Source organism: Channa argus, chromosome 22 (assembly GCF_033026475.1).
Source record: "Channa argus isolate prfri chromosome 22, Channa argus male v1.0, whole genome shotgun sequence".
NCBI lineage: Eukaryota > Metazoa > Chordata > Actinopteri > Anabantiformes > Channidae > Channa > Channa argus.
Window position 1 is genome coordinate 4,459,530 of NC_090218.1, and position 19,727 is coordinate 4,479,256.

Consider the following 19,727-nt stretch of genomic DNA (forward strand, 5'->3'; position numbering starts at 1 on the left):
GTTTAGTTAAGGGTTTGATCTCAGGCAGTCAGAGCTATCACCCTCTCTCTGATTTCGTCCTGGCAGCGGGTTCCTATGTAGCTCTGACAGTACTCGGGAGGCCTCCAGGCCTTCCTCGGATTCCCCTGGAGGATGAAGAGGAAGGAAAGGAGGATGGAGGAAATGTCAATTTGCCCTCATGTCTCTCAGTGCCCCACTCACCTGCGCTGCCACGTGGGGAGCAATGGGATTCAAAAAGGATTCAGCAACACTTCACCTCCTCACTGCCTGATGGGGTGAGGAAATACAACAGGATCATTATTCTTTAAGCTACAAAAAATGAATGTAATTTATTTATAATGTAATGTATTCAAAATTATGCTTTTTTTTAAAGAAAACCAACGGTTATATCAATTTGGTGTATGCCCACTTTAACACTTTAAGCTGACACGTACAAAAAAAAAAAAATGGGCACAATACATAAGCACGGTCAACTAATATGCCCTCTATGCTCCAAGGCTCTAAGAAAAAACAAGAAACAACTAAATCAACTTGACAGGCCCGAACATTTTCATCCAATCAGAGACTAGAGCTTGTTGTAAACATTATTGGCACCAATTAGATTAAGTCAAACACAACACAGCAAAATAAAGATCACAAGAAAGTTTACATTCTAGTTTATATAACTGGCTCCAACAGTTTTTGAAAGATGAAGATCATGATATTAGCCCCTTATCTGGCTGGTACAATCCCTATGGCTGATTATTTTCAAGTAGTCACATCATTTTGGTCCATTACTACCAGCTTTTACTAAAACTGCTGCACTGTGACAAAAGTTTGTCTATCAAAATCGATTCATCATTCTAGAAACTTAAGTTTATTAAATTTTGTATTTGTAGTATTAAATGTAGATTTTTTTTTAAATAATCCAGTTATCTAAACTGTGAGAGTCCATTTTTCTCCTGTTCATTCATTGTGTTTCAACTGTAGCAGCAGTACAGTTGAAAGTATACATTATTGTTGTAGTGGATGTCTCTATGGTTTTCAGTTTTCCTTTTTACTTTCAGTCTGAGTCACTTCTCCTTTTCCATGTATGTCCTAAAATTATCTTCAAACCTTTTCTCTCTATAATCACATCATGTATTACAGGAATACTTATGTAATGATATGTTTTATCGTCATTTTTGCTCAGTGTTTCCTCTATTTTTTCTTTTAGGATGAAAACAAAACTACCCACAACCACGAGGTGGACATCCTGCAAAGAAGACTAACCAATCACCAAGAGGAGTTACAGGTGTGTGCATAATACAATGAGATCTTCAGGTTAGTTATTCATTTAACACAGGGAATTATACCTTAAAAGTTGACCGTGATAGTTGTATTTATTTGTGTTAAGGCAAGGGAGGAGGAGTACAACAGAAGTCCCCGTCCTAAACTACTGAAAGAGATTGAAGAGGCAAGGAGGCACATTTCTCTGCTCCAGGAGCAGCTCAGCAAAGCAGCGGCTGTGCCACAGGTGCTGTAGTAACACACACACTGTACACATTATTTTTTCACCTCTTCTCACTATGGTAATTTTGTTAGCTGATGTTGTTTAGGTGCTATAGCAACCATTAGACTAAATGCCCTATGGTTGCAGCAGCTGAGATTTAAATCTGCAACAAAAACATAAATCATGTGAATCCTTTTTAAATGATGTTTAAATTTAAATGTTAGCTTGGTCCTGAAATCCAATTTTCCTGTCCTATATTTTATTGTCCCTGAGGAGAAATTTGACTTAAGCACAAATATTGTGTCTTCATGTGTTCATTCATGTGTATTTGGCAGTCTAATCATTAACAAGCTATTAGCTAATTAATAATAATTGTCCTAAGAAAATCAATAGTAAAAGAGGTTAAAATTACGTAATAAATAAATAACGTGTGAAAAAGGCAGTCGCTTGAAACAATTGGCACAGGAATTTGTGGTGTCTTGTAAGCACATGCAGGCTGGGTGTTACTGCATGCATGACATAAATCATATGATATTTGTATTTTATGGTGAGCCAGTTATTTGGCCTTCTCTGTTATTTGCTGTAAACATACTATATATTTTAATAAGTCTGGTCTAAACAGATGGTAATCCTGGTTTCCTTTGCAGTCAAAACTAAAAATTCAATAATTAATATAAATGAACCTTCAGCTCTTCTGTCAGGTTAACACAGCTCACTTCAGGCTGTTTGGGCTGATAAGATCATAACCACATCTGTATGTTACAGGATGGAGCCACTGTGTCCAGGAATGGTGAGGGCGAGGAGGGGGACAGTGGGGCTCCTGTGAGGGAACAGTCCCCGTATAAACAGGGTGACATCATCAATGATGGGCTCTTGGCTAAAAATGCTGTGGGTATAATGACAGATCATATCAGTTAGTTTCAGTTTAATTTCAATTCAGCGTCAATTCACTAAAAAATAATCTCAAGGCACTTTACATAATAAAGTCAATAAAGAGAAAACCCAGAAACATTAACGAGTGAATCAGACGTATTTTGTCCTTTATCTTGTCTTGTGTATGTTCGTATAATATAATTTGTAAATTCAAAATCTATTGTAACCTCTCTGACATTACTACTCACACAACTGTCTTTGTAATAACAAATAATCTTTTTATCACAACTTCTATAAATAGGGATGAAATGGTCCTACTTTCCAATCTCTGGGGATTTCCCATTATTCAGCTTTAGACTAAACAATCAATTTGGCTTAAGTGTTGTGTAACTTGTATGCGGTGTGTGTATGTGTTTCTGTGTGTGCTAGATGCACAGCAGCTCCCTCCCAGAGAGTCCTGGCAAAAGAGAGACACCCTGTCAGAGTCCGAACATCAGCCGGCGAGAGGGACTCAGCATCTGTCCTTTACCTGAGAGCGAGGACACCCCTGGCACTGTAAGAGATGCTCTCATACACACACACACGCACGCACAGATGAAGTCACATTTATTTTGCAATGATATTGTCTTTTTGAAAACACTGTCAAATTGCAAATCAGCTAAAGTGTAGCTAGGTTTGATGGAATGGCTGTAGATCAGTTAGTAGAACAGCACCTGGTCCTCCTGGCTCCATGTCGAAGTGTCCCTGGGTACGACACTAGTGCATCCTACTTACATGTAAGTCGCTTTGGATAAAAGTGCCTGCAAAATGACTAACTGTAACTATAACTGTGGGATCTTTGGCTGTGTAGGTCACAATAAACAAATCTAGACTGGCCTCACTGTTAATTACCTGGATCAGGTGAGTTCACTCAATCAGAAGCTGGAAGATAACAATTCACTTTGTCTTTCCACACCCTGATGCAATCTTCCATCTTCTGGTTGGCTAAACACACCTGATGGATGTAGTCAGCAGTGAGTAGTAGAGAGAAGGAGATCTCTAACATGTGTTAATGTATATAATTTGCATCTGGTAATTTTAGATTATAAGCAGGGATTGCTTCGCTAAACCAAAAATATTCAGTGGTCCAACAGATTAACTTTTAGCATTACTGGACCCATGCTAACAATGCCAAAAAAACAGGTACTTGATTGAAGATGGAGGTAGACAGACCTATAGCCAATGACCATCAGCTGTTACTGGTAGATTAAATGAGCTAATACTAAAAGAGACTTTGTCTATCAGTGTATTTAATGAATGAATATGTCACGCAGGACTTGAATGCCCAGTGCACTGCAGCCAACCCTCCTTACCTCCTCAACCCAGAGATCATCGGCGCAGAAGATGACTACTTTGACTCTCAACAAGAGCAGGTATTTTAAAAGTAGAGAAACAACTGCCATAGAAGTGGACTTGGCACATTATCCTCATTTTGTAAATTTGAAAATAAGAAAACAGTGAATGATGCGGTCATCTTTTGTGTTGGAGATTTACTCAAATTCTGCTACAAAGTCTGCTGAGGTACAGTTTCACTACAGATCCATTGTTTTGTGCAAGAGCAAAATAAAGTTAAATAAGATTTTTTTTGCAGACAGTATTAAAAAGACTGATCAAAATGTGGTGTTCATTTATTAATTTTAATTTTAATAATTAATTAATGAATAATTTTTAATTATTATGTTTATGACACTACTAATGAACCTGTTTCGGACTGGCTTTCTAAAATGAATTGGTCTCTCTCCTTCTGTCAGATTAATGGAGAGTGCAGCTGTTTCCAGAGTATAGACTTACTGAAGTCTCGGCCTGCTCATCTCGCTGTCTTCCTTCATCATGTTGTCTCACAGTTTGATCCTACGCCTCTGGTACATATTTAAACACACACACACACAAGATGTAAACTGAGGTTGAATAATATCATTTACATTACCATTTGGTCTGCATTGTGTGGGTAACTATGATAAATATCAAAAATACAAATACTATTTATTTATAGTTAAACTGTATAGTTCTATGCTTAAGAAAACGATAAGAAATGCAAGGATATTATTGTAAGTGGTACAGAGATTGAGATTTGTGTAATGGCTTCAATGATCTAAAAGAAACTGAATATTCTCATAAGATAAACATAAACAAGATGACAAACTCTCACAAATCTCCTTCTGTCTTCCCTCTGTTAGCTCTGTTATCTCTACGCTGATATGCACAAGCAAACCAGCTCTAAAGAAAGCAGACGATTCTTCATGGAATTCCATTCACTCTTCATAGAAAGAACAGCAGTGAGCTCTTTACTTTTTCATGATCAGGTTTTGATTTATTGACTTGGTTGTTAATGTAACTCTTATTCTTTGAAACTCTTCTTTTTTTGTTTCTTCTTTTTCCAGAATCTTAAAGTACCAGTGCCAGAGACTATTTCAGCTGAACTGGGTATGTCACAAAATTTTTCTAAAACTTACCTCTGATTTATTTATTTTTTTTGGTGAACTAATTTAAAGCTCATGAAATTATCACATGTAATTCTTATAATTTTGAACCACATTATACTCAAGTTTAAGCTCTTTCTCTAATTTACAATCGTCAAACGTTTCGGGGATAAAGCTTTCTTATACTGAGGATAACTACGGTAACAAAATGTAATGCTTGTGATTCTGCCTAGTTCATCTAAGTCAATCAGCTAGAGATGCATGAACATTCAGACTTGTGATCCCATGTAGGTCATCTTTAGATAACTGCTTTATACTTTAACTGTTTTAATAGTTTTATCCATAATGTCACTGACTTACAGTGTATACAGTTACTTTCACAAAGATATGCACAAATGATTGATAATAAACAAATTATATCCCTGAGGAAATTGTTGATAGCATCAGATAATCAGACTACCCTCTCGGGTATCTAATGGATGCTTCAGCTGCTGTTGCAAACCACAGTGTGACATATAGAAAGTTTTAATGTGAGCTCTACCAGTAAAAAGCTAAATTGTAAGCAAATATCGCTGGTACCATTTTAACATACTGTATTCAGCTGGTTAATCTCTACAAAAAATGAATACAGATAAGGAATCTTGACAGGCTGATCCATACAGTTTTATTGTGCTCACTCTCCTAGGTTCCTAAATAAAATAAGATTGTTGTTCAACTTGTCAGAGTTAGGAGTTGCAATAAGATCAACTGTTTTGGGATTGTTTACACAGATAAGCGAAGGCTGGAGTTAATCCCAGAGGAGATCTGCAAACAGTACGTTCAAGTGTTGCAGGATTCACTTCTACCAGACCTGCACAAGAACCTGGAAGACTTCAGGTAAGAGTCTTATTAACTGTAATAATTGTTCTGACTTACTCAAAGGAATCTCTTACAGAACACCTGTCCAAATATAACTTCTTTATATGATGTATTTTGTGCACTTGTGTTTACGTGTGTAGACAAAAGCGCAGTATGGGTCTCACTCTGGCTGAAGATGAGCTATCTAAGCTGGAAACAGAACGCCAAAAAGACCAACAGGAGAAAGAATGCCTCTGTGCTGAACACATCCTCTCTAAAATAGAGGATATCCTGTGAGTCACCGAGCACGCACGCCAACACAAAGAGATGTACAGTACATGTGTATATTCAGTTCTTACTTTCCATGTACATTTGTGTGTGTGTAGTGACCGAAAGTTGCTTATTGCAGGTTGACATCACAGCCCTCAGAAGAGGAGAAGTGGTACGAGGGTGGAGTTTTTCTATTGTACATCATAAATTTCAGTTCACTTATTTTACTGTGGTACTAACTTGTTGGACTAGGATAAGAACATGTAGTCATAGTAAAAAATATAACGTCATGTGAACCATGTTGCATGAAAATACATGAAAGACGACAGCATGGCAGTGGTAGTATGTATGTAAAATAGTTGTGTATTATAAAACTATGTTTGTGTAGTAATGGTAGAATTTAGTTAAACTTTAGATTTGAACTGAAATATCTGCAAAAAGTCAATCTGTTTCTTTTGTTGCAGCCAAATGATGCAATATGTGATTCTCAACTATATGAAGCACCTCGGGGTAAAAGTAAAGGAGCCCCGTGGCCTTGAGCATAAACGAGTGCGAATCAATTTTCTACCCAAGATTAAGGTTTGATCCTATCTTTGGAAACATTGTTCATCAATTTGATACTATAAAAGTACATTGTTTCAATATTTCCATTACATGGGAAAGGTATGAAAGACACAAATGTGATTTGTGATATGTTATTTTAACAAGCAGAAAACTATCAAGCCTGAGAAGGAGGGTGAGGAAAAGGTGAAAAAGCCTCGGTTTCCCAACATCCTCGTTCCACCTAGGCGCCTGAGCAGAGTCGATTCAACTTCAGGTGAGAACAAAACTACAGTCTATCCTTTTAAGTTTTATTATTTTATAACATTACCGATGACACACAACTGATCATTTGTAATGCAAAGTTAGGGCAGAAATTATTGCAACTGTAATCAATATTAAAATAAAAGTCAAATCCTGTACTGCTAAGCATACTACCAAAACAAATCTAAATACTTTTACTAGAGGCAGAAAAGAGCAGGGAAGCATTGGCTTGTCACATATATTTAAATGTTAGTATTAGTGTTTTCTCTGCCCTTATATGCTGCAAATACAGTAAATATTTGTGCAAATGGATTTCTGGCAGTCAGTAAAGCTGGGGAGATAAACAAGCAGCGGTCACCGAAGCAGCTCTCTCAGCCGACCTTCAGCATCCTCGAGCAGCTTGACTCTGCTGCCTCAAATTCTGGGCGGATCCGTGGAAGCCAGCAAAGCGAGAGTTCCGACACCAGTTCCAATGTTTTGCCTTCAAACACATCCCCTATGCAGAGCTCCCCTATTGGTCAGGCCTCAGATAATAGTGGACACGATTCAGACTCCAGTAAGTATTCGAGGATTTCAAATTGTTTTAATGGCAAAAAAAAGTAAAATTTGAAATACATTAATATATACGTGAGCTCTCTCCCATTTTCTCCACAGATTTGTCTCCATTCTGTATCCAGACCAAGCTGGGTGAGGGTCCACAGCCTGGTGAACAACAGGACAGTGTATTCAGTCCAACCAGCACCCAGTTTGACTTTATCCCCTACAACCTGGAGCAGTTACAGGAGGAGGATCAGGAGACATTCAGGTACCTGCAGTTTGGATTTTTGAGAGACAGCTACTATATAGTTTACTACATGCTGAACAGCATTAATGAGTTTATCATGAACGTAAAATTGCTCTGAAAATGTCTGCGTGAAAAGTGACACGGCAGACACATTTTAGAGTTAAATTCCAATTATAGTGTAAAACAAATAGAAGCTGCAAATCCTTGCATTTGAGTATTTTTGTTCATTTTTTGCACTAAAGTCCTCAGATGAATACTACAGTAATGTTTTTAAAAGCCGTCTCACTCTCTGTCATTGATTGGCAGCAAGATGGAGGTGCAGTGTGCGGTGAGTTCTGCTGACATCCATAGTGAGGACGACCAGGGCGGTGAGGTGGAGTGTGAGGAAGACCCTCTAAACTGGCAAAGTTTGGTCAGTCGAGGTGTCCTGGCAAGCTTAACGCCACAAGAGATCAAACGGCAGGAAGTCATTAATGGTGAGTCGTCAACACGCCACATATTTCAAAACTGGAAATTAAAGTAACCATACATGCGTACAGTTTATTTGTATGTGTCTATCCACCCTCAGAGCTGTTCTACACTGAGCGTGCTCACTTGCGAATGCTGAAGGTGTTGGACTGTGTTTTCAACCAGAGGCTGAATAGAGATGGTATCCTTCCTCCAGAAGACATCAAACACATCTTTGTTAACCTGGAAGAAATCATTCAGCTGCATGGTAACATCATTCACAAACCCTACCACTCTGCAGAAGACTGAGTACAAAGCATAGAGTCCTAACTCTTTAATTTGAATTGTTTACAGAAAGAATATATCACATATCGCCAAACATCAATTGGTGGCAATCACTTCAATTTGTGTGTAAGAAGTTGAAAGAGGGATCAACGGTGATCTGCCCTCTCTTGAAATTAGCCCCTTGGTCATCCACAGTGTGGTGTTTGAATTTAAAAACTTGCCATGACCTAAAGATAAACACGGCAGAAACTGATATATTATCACAAGATTGGCTCAATGTCACACAGATGGGAAGATAAGAAATAACGGTTAAAGCAAAGCGCAACCTCACTGCTAGACAATGTTAACTACACATAATATTATCATTGATAATATTCCAACGATTCCCTGTCAGCAAAAAAATTGGTGTTTGTTGACCTTCATCCATGAGAAGTGGATAAGGTATTCATTTATTGTAAGTATCTTAGGTGTGAGGCTTAAGTTAATGTTTTTATTAAATGAGATTTCATAATCAATTATTGGAAAACAAAAATATTGAACAGTTAGAACAATGATTTACTGAATGTTTGTATTTCAGACTTTCTGTGTGTGTACTGTGCCCCACAGTTTTTATAACGGAACAAATGACAGCAATCAGGAAGAGGAGTGAGACATCGGTGATCGGCCCGATTGGAGATGATCTCCTGGCATGGGTGAGACCTGTTTCAGTTCATGCAGAAGACAAATAAAAAGCTTCAACATAGAATATTTTAATGTTAATGTAATATCGAGAACTTTATTCTTTCCATTCAGTTTCTTCTTGTTATTAATTCTTTCACATCCGCTTGCTTCTACTTTACTTTTTATTTATTGGATAACTGCAATCAGTGATACTTGTTGTACTTCCACAGGGATTGTGACTTTCACGTGTTTCTAATGTGAAGATAAAAAACTGCTCTAAAATGATAAATATTTATACCATTACATGCCTATACATTCCTCTCGATAATGTTAGCTACAGAACATATCTCAAATGTCAATCTTATTGTTGTTAATTTTAGTTTAGTGGGGAGGAAGAAGAAAAGATCAAAATACGGGTCGGCACTTTCTGTAGCAACCAGCCATCTGCACTTGAGCTCATCAAGAACAGGCAGAAGAAAGACCAGAGGTTCAACTTATTTCTTCAGGTCAGTACACTACGTTTCCACTGTCAGCATGGGAGTTTATTTGTGTGGTGGGACAGGACAGGACAGGGACAAATTAAACAGCAGAGAATGACACATGTGAGAGGAATTTAGCTAGTTTTGCAAACTGTTCATGTGGAAATAGTGAAAGTATTTGAACCCAGATGATAGGAACTTCTGTACTTTCTCCCATCATTGTACCTTGGATTTTTCCATTCAGAAAAATAGACCTTTTTGAGGTATTGCATTTTTTTGAAATGAGATCAGTCCTTTGGTTTAATGTTGGGACAATGAGTAAGGAAATCAACCATTAGGGGAAATCAATCATTAATCTATAGTTTTCAAGTTACAAAGTCTGCACATAAAGACCACATGAGGCCCTGACTTAGGTAGGTAGGTATTTATTTATTTATTTATTTATTTATTTATTTGTCAACTTACTACTATTATCAGTGTCAAGGTTAAATTGTAATATGTGTAATGTTAAATAACTTTACTCCTCATGTAGTAAAAAAAGGCACCTGTGAAATACATATTTGACCTGTATTTTTTCTGTGAATAGTTATAATGCTTCTTTGTATTTTTGACTTCTAATGTTCATAACTATAACATACAATGGGATTATTTGATTGCTAGTCAGCAGTAACTAAATAGCTCAGTATTTATATCTTACTTTAAAAAAATATGATATAGATTATAAACATAAACCCTTGTTGTCTTTGTTCAGGAAGCTGAGAGCAACCGTCTGTGTCGCAGGCTGCAACTTAAAGACATCATCCCTGTAGAAATGCAGAGAGTGACCAAATACCCTCTCCTACTGGACAACATTGCTAAGTACACAGGTAAAAATTTGTCTGTAAGCATTTTTACTCATAATTTTAGTTTTAAGTGTGTAATTTACTAAGGACAATATAATTATTATTTTGTTTTATAATGCAGTTGTTGGTTTTGCTTGTTTATCTTTCAACAGAGGGTGGGGAGGAGACAGAAAAGGTGAAGAAGGCTGGAGAATGTTGCAAGAAGATCCTCAACCATGTTAACCAGGCTGTCAAAGAGGCTGAGAATAAACAGGTGGAATATTGTCAAATATGTTTCAGTTGGGACCAAAGTGATATTTAATTCAAGAAGAAGTTGGGAAAGTTTGAGGCTTTCAAAACTTAACACCAACTAAACATTTTCTGGGGATGAGCAGGATTTAAGAAGGGGTGTCCTTTCTCCACAGAGGCTGGAGGAGTATCAGAGACGGTTAGAGCTCTCATCAATCAAACAGAGTGAAAACCCCATGATCCTGGAGCTGAAGGTGAAACTTTTCTAACCCTAATGCTCCTAACATCACGTTAACAGTATGATGGTGTAGGCTATGAACTCATCATAAAGTTATTCATTGTTGTGTATATAATTGTAGCTTTGGTGTCTTTACAATAAAAATTAATCTTGTATTATATAGAACCTCGACCTGACCAAGAGGAAGATGATACACGAGGGACCTCTCTCCTGGAAAGTCAATAAAGATAAGGCGATTGGTATGTTAATACATTAGTATTTAGAAAAATACCACAAATTAGCAGCATAATCGTTCCACCATTGACTACAAAAGAGTCACACATTTGTCACACACATTAAAAAAAAATTATAGTCACAGTAACAGTTTAACCATTAGCAAGCATCTGGTCTTTTGTGAGTTTGTGACATAATGAAATGATTCATAAACTGACAGTCCAAGAGTGAAAGTCTTGACAATACAACAACCCAGGTAAAGCAGTTCTATTCTCACACACACACACACAGTTTTTTTATCACCAATGTCTTCTTTCCAGAGCTGTACACAATCCTCCTGGAGGACATTTTGGTTTTACTGCAGAAACAAGATGAGCGTCTGGTCCTCAGATTCCACGGGAGGGGTCCGGTCAGTGCCAATGACCCCAAGAACATCTTCAGCCCTGTCATCAAACTCAACACTGTCTTGGTTCGTCCAGTAGCAACTGGTGAGAGCTACAGTGACAAAAAAAATTGTGGAACCTTTTTTGCATTGAATGAATGAGTCTTTGTCAAAAGGATTCTTGTGGCATGGCTCTTGGTAGGAATTGTCAGTCCACAGTTTTGGTACAGACAAAGAGCGATCTCCTGACTTTTTCCTCTAGCTCCACAAGTAAGTGGAGGCAAGTTTTCATTAGCCCAGTGTAATATTTCATCATCTATAAAAGATAACTATTTTGTACAAATATGAAATCTTGGATGAACCCTAGTGACCTTAATGACCCTTAGCTACAGCTTAGCTTAGATACACTGATATTAACATTTAGCTGAGCAGCTAGGGTGCCTGTTTTGTGTCTGTTGTCACTAAATACTACTGTATTTAGTGTATTTAGTGTTCATTAATTATGTGCAAATTAAGTATTATGAAATACATGTTCATTGCTTGCATTTCTGTTCCCATCAGACAACAAGTCTTTTTTTGTGCTGTCCATGTCGGAAAACGGAGCTCAGATCTATGAGTTGACAGCTCAGACAGTGTCCGATCAAAGAATGTGAGTCATGCACCACAGACACGGCAGCATATCATTTGTTTCCTCCTGTCTCATCTTGGTGTATGACATCTGTTTTCCAGGTGGCAGTGTTTGATTACACAATGTGCTGAGGCCATGAAAGCAAAACCTCACAGCAAGACAGCTCAATCTGAGTAGGTCCACTAACATGGTGGATTTGAACATTGGCATTGTTTTATTTAAAAAAAAAAGAAAAAGGTTGTAATTCAAGTGTATTTCAGTGTTGAGCAGGATGCAGTTGAGATCATCAGCTGTGGGATGCCTGGGCAGAGCAAAGAACCTAACGAGACATCAAGTGGAGGTATCCGATCTAAAGGTAGTAGTGTCGGTGGACTAACTTTTCATGTAAATGCTAGAAATGATTAATAAATATGGATTATTGGCACAACAGGTTTGCCACATTAGCTATTAGCAATTCCTGTTTGTAGGAATTATCACTGGATTTCTGACCAATAAAAGGTATAATGTTTTAATAGTTTTTATGATTACAAAGTAGATTTATTGGTGATGTACATAAGAGATTTCCTGAAGAACAACAATGGCTCTATTGAGAACATGTAGGCATATTATTAAAACCCTTTACACACAACTGGTTCAGTGAGCATCAAAATGTAAAAAGATGCCAGAGTAAGTCAAGAGTGTAATTTAACCACAATTTTGATATTCATTAATATAATTTATTAAGTAAAATTGCCAATAATTTACTGCATGTAATGGTTGCAGCCCTGCTCCATTGGTTTATTTTGGTGATCAGTAAGATGTTCAAAATCAGCAGAAACTTTAATTGATTACATACTTTAAGTTAAAATGTGCTTGTTTGCAGGACGTGAACAAATTTTCAAATCTCAATGCATCCCAGATAAAGATGCCACCTCTTCACCAGACATTCAAGCTACACCAACATGCATCAACCCCTTCGATGGCATGAAGTCAGAAGATGAGGAAGAAGAGCTGACTCGGGTAGACAGACATGTGGAAGAAGTGGAGGATGAAGAGGTGGATGAAGCTGAACTAGAGGCCTTCCTGGATGGGCAGCTGGCAGACAGCCACCCGTTCCTGCAGCAAGAAGGGTCACGTCAGGGCATCGCCATTGAAAACCAAGAGCCCCATGCTTTCAGCATACCTTGCTCCAAAGCTGAAGATGCTCTACGGACATGTAAGTTCCCAAATTAAACTTACACCATACACTTAGTGGTGTTATCTGCTTTAGGCTTTCAGATATCTGTTATATTCTTGGGATATTAGAAGCCCATAAGATGACATATAAATGAATAACCACGTTCTTCTCTCATAGTGACAATGCTGAAGCAAGTCCTTTTCAACCACATGATGAGCAGAGAGGCAGAGCAGGATAAAGAGGACACAGAGGAGAAAAAACTGTCTGGTGCTCCCGGGTGTCAGCTGAGTGTCTCTTTGCCTCTGAGCCCACAGGGACTTTCTGCCCCGTGTGATGAGAGCCAAGCAACTGCTAGTTTACAGAAGGACGACCCACTGCTCCTTTCAGGACACACAGGCCAGTCTGATACAACTGAACCTAATGGTGAGGAATCATTTAAAGAGGAACTCTGTGTCAATATTTGCTTGTTATTCTGAATAATTATTCATTAGCTTATCAAACGCACATTTGTTGAACCAATCCACCTGCTTTACCCCTCCATCCAGGTGGGTTTGTGGTTCTGGATTGCAGCTTGGGCTCTGAGGAGAGCAACGCTGAATATGATGGGGGGCCCGGAATTGATGTAGGGATTGACATGAGTAAACTGCTATCCTCCTCCTCGCAATCAGGGGGGGGTGGCCCCAACCTTAGTCGACAGCTCATGACCCACCTGCGCCTCCTACAGGCAGACCTGCAGTATCTGAAGGTACAAGACACTCTACTCTACTGCCATTCTTGGTTGAAAAACGGCTGGCACTACTGCTAAAACAGAGTGTGGTGGAAAAGTAGCAATGGTAGAAGTAGTTCGCTTTATGATGTCAAACCTAACAAAGACCGTCGTTTGTTTTACCAAGTCAGAGATATTGAATTACCCCACAAGATGAGCGTGTGCAACCAAACATTTAAGCCATCATGATGGCAATTTAACCAACAGGTTTGAATGGGTTTAAGTGGCCAGCAAGACTAGAGTTAAATGTTAGAATTTAAGATCACAGTATTTCACAGTATTTCTCAGTTCTTCTGACTTGACCCTTTGTTTCTGAAAGACACACATTTAGGTTATTGGCTTTCTTTCACTTTAAATTGTTGACATTTTGCCTTATTTATCTGTTAACTCCTACATTTTAGCAAATTAAATTTTTTATTGGTACATTCTCCTTATTTTGTGTAATAAGTAATAATCTGTTTCCAGGAGGTAGAGATGAAGTACAACGAACTGCGACAAATGCACAGCAACATGGCCACTGACTCAGATGACAACAATGGTGTGTTTCACATCTCTCAATCACTTGGAACAATTAATTTTATTTTACCTCAAATACACATTGATCTTTTGTGTATGCATTTAAAACACCTCTTCTCTGATATTTTTTAGATGGGATTCAGTGAAGAAAGACCTCCTGCTCATATTACTTTGCGATCACTTTTTTCTGGATAAATCCTCAACCACTGAACACTGGTCTTAATGATGTCTGATCTCCCACTTTAGACATGCGTGACATTTAATGGCTGATGTCATCATCATGATCAGCAGGAGCAGATGTGCTCTGCACAAGACACCGTGGAATTACCGGAGGATACTTCAGTCACATTTTGCTACAAAAATAATCAAATGCATAACTTATCTTAAACACTGGATATTTGAAATGGAAATGGAAGGACTTGAAGTTACACAGATATACTGTCACAAAGCTTCAGAAAGGAGATGTGAAGACTGTGACTTTGACTCGAATGATTCTCTGTGGATCAAATAGGATTGATATGTTCAGGTATCAGAGCACTGCTGTAAGCTTGATGTAATTATCAGTAATAAGAAATAAGATATAACCTCTCTATATACAGTATCGCCCAGCACCCGACATAGGTGAATATGTCTTTCTTTATATAACTTTATTAGTGTATTGATACATGTCTGTAGTTTTCTTCACCACGCGGGACAAATTTTAACCTTAAAATTTGTGATATCGCTAACTTGGAATTAAACTACCCGTGGCCGTCATATTTTGGAACAACAAAGAGATGTGAGCCTTTAACTCCACAGTCTTGTCTTATGCTTGGAAAGAAACCAGATAATCGGAGCTGTAAACTGCTCCTTTGAAAACATGAAATCAAATGACTTTGAAATCCACACTTTGGGTTTAGATTGATAGGTCAGTTTTATTAACTAGGCACGCAAATTATTGTCCTACTTGCAAACCTCCAGCTACTGACAGTATTAGTTGGTACTTTCCACTGTTTCTCTTCTTGGTTTGTCTTCCTGAGCAAATAACACAAAAACATAATGCAGTTCAGCAGCTAAATTTAAAGTCCCTAATTTTTGTTAAGCCCTTAAATGTAACATATGGAAAACAAATGAGAAAGGCCTAATGAGGAAAGCCTTAGTCACTGCAGAAGTGTCATATACTCGGACAGGAGACCCATCAAATATCAGCCCAAATCAACATGTTTTGCTAACTAATAAAAAAACTGAAATATGTAAAGACAGATAAGGGTAAAAACAGAAACTTGTTGAAATGTTTGTTTTAGACTACAGCAAGTGCCCAACTGGTACTTTTCAGATACCGCATGCAGCCCATTACACAATAGATGCAGTACAAGGTTTTTAGGATGTTGTGCACGTTTAATGAATTAAACTTTATTCTCACGTACATGATAGTGTGCACAGTGAGGTTACTGACTAGCCTAGGAGCACTTTTTCCCTCTTGTACAAAAATATCTTCAGGATTGTTTCTGTGTCTGCAACAAGTTTTCATTAAATCCTCCCCCAGCTTCCAACACCATCTGTTATACATTTTATTCTCAGCTCTTTGCCTTAGTACAAGATTAGACCTCTGCATTTCATTTTTATGGTTTGAATAAAAAGATGAAAAAAATGAAATGTTCACAGGCCACCAGACTGCACAGATGAGGGCCTTGGACTGGATATAAAATAATTGATCAGACAAGCCTAAAACCTATAATGAAACATAAAGGATAATTAATGCAAAGCTATAGTTTACAATTATGACTGCATGTTTGTGTGCTGTTTTACTTGCCGTGTTTTTACACAGTACAATCACAATTATGAAGTTTTAACATAATTAGTTAAGATTTTAAAGCATTCATAAAAACCTTTTCATTGTGTTTGTCAAAATGTTATATTTTAATACATTTCTATTGACCCTTTCAACGTGAAGACAAAATGGCTGGTTTTAGAGGAGAGACTAAAAGCTAATCTGGTGTTAAAATTTGAACAAAGGGTTGCAGGTAGGTTTAGACCTGTGGAAAACGACACCAGAGTTCCATAGTATCGTCAGCGTATTAAAGGCTTAATTAGTGGCTGGGGTGTGTCCTTGAGCAGCAGTCAACAAACGTCCACTCTGAAATAATACAATTTAGTTCATATACATATACATGGTACTGTGTCTGCAGGTAAGGGCTAATAATGAAAATGACCCTGGATTGGAAAAAGGGTTTAAATGATTGTTACAAAATGTCTTTAGACACTAAAAACCTCTTACAGTGGATTATTCGTACAGGAGATTAGTTAATAATTTCCAAACCACGCTAGCTGCATTAGTTCCATTAGTTCAATTTTGACTGCTTTCCCGGGCAGAAGATGCTTTAATTTGCTCAATTATTTCATTAAAATGGTTGGAACATACTTCTAGGAAGTAGAACTATCATCATTTTATACTTTATGGTATGTATTTTGGAAAGAGGTATTCAGTTCAATTATATGTGGGATTTTAAAATGAACTTGCCAAAATCTGCAAAGAACAAGGACAAGTTTTCAAGCCAGTTTTCAAACAGTCAACCACCACTGTTTTTTAATTTTTTTTTTATTTCATCAGCTAACAGTTGAATGATAAGGCTGGTCTTATTCTATTCTTTTTTTATATATATATATTCTAAGAAATCCCAAGACAGCATCAACTGCCCCCTCAAATTAGTTAGTGTTAGTGTTTACCTACTTCACTACCCTGTCTATGGTTAGTGTTCATAAAATGTATTAGAGATTGTACAGTTTTATAGTGGACTTGTATCCTATACATATGGTCCACTCATGCAGTGAGATGATTGACGCTGGAAGTTAGGAAGAGTATCCAAATAAAATGTTGTTCCACAAACTTTTGTCTTTATTTTCTTATTCTAAAGACCTGGATTGTTGATTGATCAGTTAATCTTCAGGCCTGCAAACATGATGAAATAGTTTTTTGCCATTTGTGAAGAAATTATCTCACGTGAATTTGCAACCACAGCTTTAGCAAGCATTTACTGATTTACTGAAAAGAAAAACATATAAATATAGCTTTGTTAAACAGCTGAAAACATTTTTGTAAAACATACGTGAGTACGGATTTTTTTCGATTGAGGTAAACCGTAGCAAATTATGGCCGATGGCCTCAAGAAAAAGTGAATGACTAAAATTTGGTTCCGCTATAGTACATCTGTCATGTGTGCCGCATTCTTCAAACAGGCCTCACGACTTTTCAAATTTTTAACTCACTTCTCACTCAAAAAGTGACTTAAACCACATATCCGTCTAAGAGCAGTCTGCACTTTAAACAACATACAGACCTCTGCACTTTAATGCAGGGCTTAGTCTGGTATTTAATAGACTGTACAGAGAAAGGCATTTTATCAGAAAGTAATCTAAGACATTTTCAGACAAGCAGGGCATGGTGTAATATCCAATGGGAAGCCTGGTACGTGGTGGAAATAAGAAATGGAAACAATTGTATACAATGAAAATATGTTGCTAAGAGTCACAAATGTCAGATGCCACAGTCTATAACACCTTCAAAGCTGAAGCCGATGGATGCACCACATAAGCACTCAGCATTGTTGTGAGTTTACCTATGTTAAAGTTGAATCCTTCAGCCACTCTTGTCTGAATGTCCATCCAGTTTTTGTGAGTTGATTTTTTTCAACTTGTGGTTTTCTATCCATCTTTTGTACTTGGCTATACTTTTTTTGTAGCAAAATCTGGCAATGTCCACCATGAAGACCCAGGCAAGTCCATACATAACCACACCACCGAGCTTCATTATCACTGAGGTCCTGGGGGAAGTGAGCTCACAGTAAAACATCACTGTGCCAACTCCCACACGCACAGTTGCAAACAATAAAATGAAAAGGAGGTCTACTGCGTCACCCAGCAGGCTGTCATACAAGCCGACCTGGCGGAGGAACCAGCGGGTCTGCAGCAGGGGATTGGTGATCTCACTGCCAAAGATAACGGCGCAAGTCTCGCACCCTGATTCTCCCAAGAGCAGAGCCAGCAGGATGCCCAAGATGCTTGCAGCGTGGTGGGCCAGCATGACGGGGCCCTCTGTGCTGTAGCAGACACACCAGCCAATATCAAAGAAGAAGTACCCGAGGCAAATCGCCAGGGCGGAAACCTGGAGCTCAGTGTTCTCTGTACCTGGAATAGACAGTTAGATGAGCTAAAGGTTGCAAGTGTATAACAAGCGTTTAATATTTCAAAGGGAAAGTGTATTCTCTAGTTATTAAACTGTACTTTATTTTGCAAAGATATAAAGACTTTTAAAGGTCTTACAGTGACATAATACTACGCACAAACTAAAATTGAAGGTCAAAGTTCAGATAAGCTGCACAAACCATATGATCCAAGGTGTATGGAGTGAAAAAACACTTCAAAAAACTTTACTCATTATACATTATACTTTGATTTGAAATTCAGTGTGGTGGTGTGCAGAGGCCAAATGCCATTAAACATACCATTGTTCCGCCATTCAAGAACCTGAATGTATATGTATTAAAACCAACGTTACTAAAATATATTTTTAATCAGCATTTATAGTCCCCAGATGTGGCAAATAATAATGTGGCATAATAGTTGTTTTTGTTCTCATCACAATCCTTACTTTACAACACTGACCTGCATGTGTGAGAGGCCAGGGTCCATCTATGAAGACAACATATGCTGTTAGTAGCACTATGAGGACCCCGTGGGACAAAGTAACCAGGCGGCAGTTCCACTCAGGCCCCCGTTTAGTGAAGGTACAGCAGAACAAGGAGTAGAGACAGAGCCAGCCAATCAGGCTGCACATCACCTCCAATGTTGGCATGGCTGTCTCTATGGAACAGCTGAAATAATGTCAATATCATACATTGAATGTATTTCCTCAGCCTGTGTGTTTTAATGTGCATTTAATCCAACAATGATTTATTTGTATTTATATTTATATTATTTTTTATATTATTTATATTAGTTTTTGACCAACTTCTTTCCATAATAATAAATGACACAGACACGAACAAGTATTACACACACAATGTGCATTTATGACAAAACTGCAAAGAATATATCACATTTAACATTTGAAGCAGTAAGCAGTCTAACTGTAAATAGACACATGGTATTATTATATATTATACGTAATTATATCAAATATGCCATCTAATCCTGAAATATAGTGTAGCTACTTAAAAATGCCCACATATCTGCTTTTAAATACAAAGTACTTGTTGTGGAGCTATAGAACAAATTAACGCAATAACCCATATGACATTTTACATGTGGTTAAACAATTCAACAGTGTTACAGTATAAATAACACTAAAACTAATATTGGGTCAAAACAACTATTCTGTTTTATAAGTTATTTCATCCAACTATTACAGGGA

The 19,727-nt window shown here is 37.7% G+C and overlaps 2 protein-coding genes across 7 annotated transcripts in view; one reads left to right on the forward strand and one right to left on the reverse strand.

The window, feature by feature from the left end:
• arhgef12b (Rho guanine nucleotide exchange factor (GEF) 12b) overlaps positions 1 to 17,204 on the forward strand; it is a 33,180-nt gene extending 15,976 nt beyond the window's left edge. The window contains exons 6-38 of one of the 6 annotated variants that reach the window (XM_067491790.1): positions 67 to 275; positions 1,196 to 1,273; positions 1,376 to 1,495; positions 2,237 to 2,359; positions 2,774 to 2,899; positions 3,658 to 3,756; positions 4,135 to 4,245; positions 4,561 to 4,659; positions 4,765 to 4,807; positions 5,574 to 5,679; positions 5,802 to 5,933; positions 6,050 to 6,082; positions 6,375 to 6,489; positions 6,622 to 6,727; positions 7,037 to 7,270; positions 7,369 to 7,519; positions 7,805 to 7,974; positions 8,067 to 8,213; positions 8,837 to 8,922; positions 9,271 to 9,396; positions 10,121 to 10,235; positions 10,364 to 10,464; positions 10,616 to 10,693; positions 10,841 to 10,916; positions 11,211 to 11,378; positions 11,834 to 11,921; positions 12,002 to 12,073; positions 12,161 to 12,255; positions 12,763 to 13,095; positions 13,234 to 13,479; positions 13,602 to 13,801; positions 14,288 to 14,360; positions 14,471 to 17,204. In XM_067491790.1, the coding sequence (XP_067347891.1) occupies positions 67 to 275; positions 1,196 to 1,273; positions 1,376 to 1,495; positions 2,237 to 2,359; positions 2,774 to 2,899; positions 3,658 to 3,756; positions 4,135 to 4,245; positions 4,561 to 4,659; positions 4,765 to 4,807; positions 5,574 to 5,679; positions 5,802 to 5,933; positions 6,050 to 6,082; positions 6,375 to 6,489; positions 6,622 to 6,727; positions 7,037 to 7,270; positions 7,369 to 7,519; positions 7,805 to 7,974; positions 8,067 to 8,213; positions 8,837 to 8,922; positions 9,271 to 9,396; positions 10,121 to 10,235; positions 10,364 to 10,464; positions 10,616 to 10,693; positions 10,841 to 10,916; positions 11,211 to 11,378; positions 11,834 to 11,921; positions 12,002 to 12,073; positions 12,161 to 12,255; positions 12,763 to 13,095; positions 13,234 to 13,479; positions 13,602 to 13,801; positions 14,288 to 14,360; positions 14,471 to 14,484 (4,073 nt within the window). In that variant the 3' untranslated portion in view covers positions 14,485 to 17,204. The remainder of the gene's footprint in view (positions 1 to 66; positions 276 to 1,195; positions 1,274 to 1,375; positions 1,496 to 2,236; positions 2,360 to 2,773; positions 2,900 to 3,657; positions 3,757 to 4,134; positions 4,246 to 4,560; positions 4,660 to 4,764; positions 4,808 to 5,573; positions 5,680 to 5,801; positions 5,934 to 6,049; positions 6,083 to 6,374; positions 6,490 to 6,621; positions 6,728 to 7,036; positions 7,271 to 7,368; positions 7,520 to 7,804; positions 7,975 to 8,066; positions 8,214 to 8,836; positions 8,923 to 9,270; positions 9,397 to 10,120; positions 10,236 to 10,363; positions 10,465 to 10,615; positions 10,694 to 10,840; positions 10,917 to 11,210; positions 11,379 to 11,833; positions 11,922 to 12,001; positions 12,074 to 12,160; positions 12,256 to 12,762; positions 13,096 to 13,233; positions 13,480 to 13,601; positions 13,802 to 14,287; positions 14,361 to 14,470) is intronic. The other 5 variants (XM_067491792.1, XM_067491794.1, XM_067491791.1 and 2 more) reach the window with 5 other exon arrangements.
• A 604-nt stretch (positions 17,205 to 17,808) lies between these two features.
• tlcd5b (TLC domain containing 5b) lies at positions 17,809 to 19,169 on the reverse strand. The gene is made up of 2 exons (XM_067492410.1): positions 18,980 to 19,169; positions 17,809 to 18,502 (listed from the first exon to the last, which is right to left on the reverse strand). Exons 1-2 carry the CDS (start codon positions 19,167 to 19,169, stop codon positions 17,955 to 17,957), a joined length of 738 nt encoding a protein of 245 aa, XP_067348511.1. The 3' UTR covers positions 17,809 to 17,954.
• Between the last annotated feature and the right edge of the window lie 558 nt (positions 19,170 to 19,727).

Excerpts from the sequence above, each read along its gene's own strand:
- tlcd5b (XM_067492410.1), bottom strand. The coding sequence starts at position 19,169 with ATGCCAACATTGGAGGTGATGTGCAGCCTGATTGGCTGGCTCTGTCTC. Across the intron at positions 18,503-18,979 it reads CTGGCCTCTCACACATGCAG|GTACAGAGAACACTGAGCTC; the intron begins GTCAGTGTTGTA and ends TGTCTATTCCAG.